The sequence below is a fragment of the Microtus pennsylvanicus genome, chromosome 1 (genome assembly GCF_037038515.1).
Source record: "Microtus pennsylvanicus isolate mMicPen1 chromosome 1, mMicPen1.hap1, whole genome shotgun sequence".
NCBI classification, from domain to species: Eukaryota; Metazoa; Chordata; class Mammalia; order Rodentia; family Cricetidae; genus Microtus; species Microtus pennsylvanicus.
In genome coordinates, this window is record NC_134579.1 from 145,032,876 (window position 1) to 145,039,310 (window position 6,435).

The 6,435-nt window shown below is 47.1% G+C and overlaps 1 protein-coding gene across 1 annotated transcript; it reads left to right on the forward strand.

Moving 5' to 3' along the window:
- The first annotated feature begins 257 nt into the window (after positions 1–257).
- LOC142841835 (cone-rod homeobox protein) lies at positions 258–6,092 on the forward strand. Its single transcript, XM_075958964.1, has 3 exons — positions 258–390; positions 1,689–1,840; positions 4,253–6,092. The coding sequence occupies exons 1-3, from the start codon at positions 291–293 to the stop codon at positions 4,898–4,900; spliced, it is 900 nt and encodes a 299-aa protein (XP_075815079.1). The 5' UTR covers positions 258–290; the 3' UTR covers positions 4,901–6,092.
- Positions 6,093–6,435: the final 343 nt, after the last annotated feature.

Sequence of the window (6,435 nt, forward strand, 5' to 3'; positions counted from 1 at the left end):
CCTTCCACGACAACCTTCACAGAGAAACCCTCCCTCGAAAAACAAAACAAACAAATAAGCAAAAAATAAACAAACTGAGTTCCAGGCCAGCTAAAGCTGCGCAGTGAGGCCCTAGAACTCACTGCGAAGACAAGGCTGACCTGAGCACACAGATCTGCTGGCCTCTCTTGTGTTCTAAGAGGACGTGAGTGAGTATCAGCTTGTCAGTGTCTGGGCGGTGGGCAGAGTGAACTGTTGAACACCCTGTTCTCTTGTAGGTGCCCTCTTCTGGGCCTTAGTCACTGAAGATCATGATGGCGTATATGAACCCGGGGCCTCACTATTCGGTCAACGCCTTGACTCTGAGTGGCCCCAGTGTGGACCTGATGCCACAGGGTGTTCCATATTCAAGTAAGTATGCTCCTTCTTCCCAGCTTGTCTTTTAGGAACATCAGGTCCCAGCCTACTGGTTCAGTCTCTAGAGGGCTGGGATTGTAATTGCGCACCATTATTCTCTACCATGATTCTTATTATTTAACAGTTTTCTTCTTCCTTCCTTCCTTCCTTCCTTCCTTCCTTCCTTCCTTCCTTCCTTTTTTCCTTCCTTCTCCCTCTTATTTATTCATTTTTTTTTATTTACTGAGACAGGCTCTCACTATGCAGGCATTGTTTGCCTGAAACTCACTATGTAGACCAGGTTTATAAATTCAGAGATTGACCTGCTTCTGCCTCCTGAGTGCTGGAATTAAAGACAGAGCCACCTGACCTGGCCTTTTCTTTCTTTAGAGAACAAAGAAAACATTGTATTTCTGTTTGTGTGCAGCGTGGGGAGCAGCAGGCATGGGTGCCATGGCTCTTGCAGAGGTCTGAGGATGACTTTTGGGAGTTTTTTTTCTTCTACTCTGTGGGTCCCAGGGACTGAACTCAGGTCCTCAGGCTTGTCCACAATATCCTTTACACGCTGCACCATCTTGCTAACCCACTTTCTTTTTCCTTTCATATTAAGTTGAACCACAGAGACATCACCTTTTTTTGTTTTTCGAGACAGCTTTCTCTGTAGCTTTAGACCCTGGAACACACTCAGTAGATCAGGCTGGCCTTGAATTCACAGAGATCCGTCTGCCTCTGCCTCCCAAGTGCTGGGATTAAAATTAAAGGTGTGCATCACCATCGCCCAGCTAAGACATCACTTTTATGGGCCAGAGTGCTTGGTTATTAACAACATCATGCTTCAACTGAATATGAGTTTATGCATAAAAAGGTTCAGTAGGGCGCAATGGCCCCTGCCTGTAGTCCCAGCTGTTTGGGAAGCTGAGGTAGGAGAATCACTGGATCCCAGGATTTCAGGACCAGCTTGGGCTACATAATGAAACCCTGTTGTAGTGAAAGAGGAGAAAGAGGAAGAGAAAGAGAGAGCGGAGGAGGAATAAAAGGAGGAGGGGAAGGAGGTAGGAGAGAAATGAGAACAAAACGAGGAGCAAATCCTTGCAGGGCTAAAAGTGGTTCCCTCCTGTGGACATGTGACTGGAAAGCAGCTCCAGTTCCCCCGCGGACTGAGCCAGTGCTAGAAGGTCAGGGAATAAATACAGCCCTTGTTTAGGCAGATGGATGTACAGAAAGAACTTCTGGGCAGGCATCTCACTGGACCTCAGAGCATCCAGTCAGCAGAGCTAGCTAACCTGAGGATTCTTTCGTTCACTCATACACAGGCGCTCCCAGGAAGCAGCGACGGGAGCGAACTACATTCACCAGGAGCCAGTTGGAAGAGCTGGAGGCCCTGTTTTCCAAGACTCAGTACCCGGATGTTTACGCCCGTGAGGAGGTGGCTCTCAAGATCAACCTGCCTGAGTCCAGGGTCCAGGTAGGATGTTCTGCTCCTTGGACCCCACCTGACCCTTACTGCGATCTGTGAGCCGTTATCAGATCTAGGGTGGAGGAAAGACGGAGAGGCCGCAGGGTAACAACGACATTTATGAAATAGCCCAAATCCCTCACTTCCCTAATTACGCCACTTAACTTTCTCTCTTTCCTTCCTCCTCCTCCACTTTTTCCTCCTTCTTTCTCCTCCTTTTCTTCCTCCTTCTCTTTCATTCCTCTTTTTCCTTCTTTTTTCAAGGCAGGATTTTTCTGTGTAACAGCTCTGGCTATCCTGGCACTTGCTTTGTAGAACAGGCTGGCCTTGAACACACAGAGACCAGTCTGTACTGCCTCCTCATTGGGGGGGAGGGGGGGAGGGAGGAAGAGGGAGTTGGGTTAAAGGCGTGGTCACCATCTCCTGGCTAAAACTATTTTTGAGATTAGGTCTTTTTTTTGTTTGTTTGTTTTGGTTTTTTTTTTTTTTTTTTGAGACAGGGTTTCTCTAATTTTGGAGCATGTCCTAGAACTAGCCTTATAGACCAGGCTGGCCTCGAACTCAAAGAGATTCACCTGCCTCTGTCTCCTGAGTGCTGGGATTAAAGGTGTTGTATCACTGCACCCGACTAGAGATTTATTTTTAATTATATTCATTTGTGTGTGTGTGTGTGTGTGTGAGGGCAGTGCCTGGGGAGAACAGAAGTGGGCATCAGATTCCCTGGAGCTGGAGATACAGGCAATTGTTAGTCATGCCGTGTGGGTCCTTGGCAAGAGCAATACGCACTCTTAACCACTGAGCCATTTCTCTAGACTATTTTGTTATTTTATTTATTTATTTATTTTTTTTGTTTTTTTTTCGAGACAGGGTTTCTCTGTGGTTTTGGAGCCTGTCCTGGAACTAGCTCTTGTAGACCAGGCTGGTCTCGAACTCACAGAGATCCGCCTGCCTCTGCCTCCCGAGTGCTGGGATTAAAGGCGTGCGCCACCACCGCCCGGCTATTTTATTATTTTTTAGTTATTCTTTGGTTTGGAAGGAGAGTGTGGAAATGATGTAATTATAATTTCAAAATTTTAGGTAAGTAATATAATTTTATTTTTTTGGTAATTTCATACATGGATACAATATATTGAGATATCTACTCCTTCCTCCCCTCCAAGTACTTCTGGACCCCCCTCCATTTCATTCCTGTCTTTTTTGTTTTTCTCCTCCTCTTCACCATCTTCTTTTATAAGCCACTGGCATATACTGTGCATATGCAGATAGGCATGGGGCCATCCATTGCAGCATTGGCATTGTGAGAAAGTCTAAGTTATTCAGGCGCGCCTTGAACTCACTCTACAGCCCTGCAGACCTTTAGCTTCAGATCATCCTGCTTCAGCCTCCTGCTTACAACAGGCCTGTCTCAGCAAGCCTAGCTTCACAGGATTTGTCCTGTCACCAAGCTTGTTCATCCATCAGTCAAGTCAGCTCACAACCCAGGAGACCCACATGGATCATGGTGCTTTTAATTCCAACCCGAAACCCCGGTGCTATTGCGTCCCTACTTCATAGCATCTTCCACGCACTGTTCTAGAATACTACACTAAGCATGATGACTCACCCCTGTAATCTCAGCATGTCGGAGGCAGAGACGGGAGGACTGCCTTGAATTTGGGCCAGTCTGGGCTAAACAGTGAGCCTCTGCTGCAATTGTATGATTTGCGTACTGTAACACTAATATTCCTCACAGTAGAAGAATATTAATCCCTCTGATGTCTCCGTTTAGTGATAGAGGAAAGTGGATGCACGATCATTAGGTGAAGGAGAGGATTTGTGGGTGAGAGAAGTGTGTGTGTTTGTGTATGTTGTGGTGTGGGAGCCAGGCAAATGCTCTACCACTGAGGTACATCCCTAGCCCTGGTATTATGGAATCAATATGAAAAATTGTTGATGAGCATATGCAAATATGATACATTGCATGTGTGATTACCTGTTCATTTTTATGAGCAAGAGCATGTTAATATAATGTGTGCATATGTGCAAGATTGTTTTATATATAGGTGAGGATAATACATGACGCCATCAGGTAGGTGGCTGAGTGCATGCAGGTATGTATGTGTATATGTGTATGACTGCATGCATATATATGGGGATAATGCATGATTGTATCAGGTTGGTAGGTGATGCACATAGACTGATAGATGCATATATGTATGATTGCCTGTATTATGAAATATGTGTGATTGGTGCATGTAGGTTTCTGTGTGCATGTGTATGTGCATGATTGAATGGGTACACTGCTCATGGACAGAGCTGCCCCGTTGTTGGGTGCAGAGAGATGAAGTGTGCCTCTTTCTGTCAGCCTTGTCTTCCCTTGCCACCTGAGGACTCAGCTCTTTTCCCAGTTTATTCACGCCCATCTTCACTCTCTCCCTCTAGGTATGGTTCAAGAATCGCAGAGCGAAATGCAGACAGCAGCGGCAGCAGCAGAAACAGCAGCAGCAGCCCCCAGGCGGACAGGTCAAGGTTCGCCCTGCGAAGAGGAAGGCAGGCACATCCCCACGGCCCTCTGCAGATGTTTGTACAGACCCTCTGGGCATCTCAGATTCCTACAGCCCATCTCTGCCTGGTCCCTCAGGCTCACCTACCACAGCAGTGGCCACTGTGTCCATTTGGAGTCCGGCCTCGGAGTCTCCTTTGCCTGAGGCCCAGCGAGCTGGGCTAGTGGCCTCAGGGCCCTCTCTCACCTCAGCCCCCTATGCCATGACCTATGCTCCTGCCTCTGCTTTCTGCTCTTCTCCCTCCGCTTATGCGTCTCCAAGCTCCTATTTCAGTGGGCTGGATCCCTACCTTTCTCCCATGGTGCCCCAATTAGGGGGTCCAGCTCTCAGCCCTCTCTCAGGCCCTTCTGTGGGGCCGTCTCTGGCCCAATCCCCTACCTCCTTGTCAGGCCAGAGCTACAGTACCTACAGCCCCATGGACAGCCTGGAATTCAAGGACCCCACAGGCACCTGGAAATTCACCTACAACCCCATGGACCCTCTGGACTACAAAGATCAGAGTGCCTGGAAATTTCAGATCCTGTAGAAGAGGCTTCCTGTTTCCCCCTTCCAACTGAAGCACCCTCTCTGGGCTCCATCTGCCTCCTCCAGCTTAGATTCCAGGAGAGTAGCCCCCAGGAAGGGACAGGAAGTAGCAATCCTGCCAAAGGCTGTGGACAGTCAGCCTCAGGTTCAGTCCAATCTCAGCTTCATCAGAGAGCCTAGCCCCTGTACAGCCTACCCCATCAATGAAAGAGGCTCTTGCCTCTCCTGAGCAATCAGTAGATGTCATGATTGTGATGTGTGTGTCTGCTGCTTTTCCAAAGACTTCAGTAAAGGTGCTTAGAATGTGCTCCAGAGAGAAAGGAAATCTGTCTTGCAATTTACCTGGAGAATGTTTAAGTCAGAACTCACGGTGCCCTAAGCCAGGTGTGCTGACTCAGTGTTTATAATCCTACAATGGAAGAAACTGAGGCAAGGGGGATTTCTGGGAATTTGAGGCCAGCCTAGGCTCCAGAGTGAAACCTCTAAATTCAGTTGGAAATTTTTATACAGTTAAAGTTAACAAATGTCAAGCTTTCATGGTAGATTTAAGGGGTTGTCCATTTGATTTATGTGTATATATGATTTATGTATCTGTATGGATATTACAGGCATGTGCCACTAAACTGAGCTGGGAGGCTATGTCTTGGACAAAAGCAAAATGCAAAAGAAGATTAATATGAATATTTGGGAGGACTTGAAAGATGAATAGAATGTATTAGAACCTAGTCACCAGTTCCCAGGTGAGATTGCGGGGGCACCAGTGCTGGGGTCTTCTGGATGTCTGTAGAAATTGAATCTCATCAAGAGGCTGGAAGCCCAGTTCATGGGCCCATCTTTTAGATATCTACAGAGTATGTCCAATATATATTTCATAAGCCAGGAGTGGTAGCACACACTTGGTCACCACAGGGAGGTGGAGGCAGGGGGGAGTAAGAGTTCAAGGTCATCCTTGTCTATATTGCAAGTTTGAGGCCAGCCTGGGCTACATAACACTCTCCCTTCCTCCTACAAATCCCACATTCCAAGTCATAAGACTGACCAGGAAAACGGTTGTAGATTAGGGGACCAGGAGTCCCCCTCATTTGATGTTAGCTTCTCTGTTCTGTTCTCTTTTTTTCCCACTTTCTGGCCTCTCAGGTCTCCCTTCCCTGGCTACCCAGAGTGAAACTGATTAAAAATGTTAGATCCCACTCAAATTTGAGTGATTTTTTTTCTTTTTGTTTCTGTGTGATTTTTTTTTTGGAGGGGCAAACTTGGCTAGGTGGGAAGAGATTTTCCTGTTATGGCAAAGTTTTTCTCCGTATCTTCTGAAAGTCAACTAAGAAGGGATACATGACCAGGGTAGGTGGGTCAGGCTTGGGATCCCAGCACATGGGAGCTGAGGAGGAGGATCTCAGGTTTAAGACCTGCCTAGGAAACTTTTTTTTTCTTTTTTGGGTTTTTCGAGACAGGGTTTCTCTGTGGCTTTGGAGCCTGTCCTGGAACTAGCTCTTGTAGACCAGGCTGGTCTCGAACTCACAGAGATCCGCCTGCCTC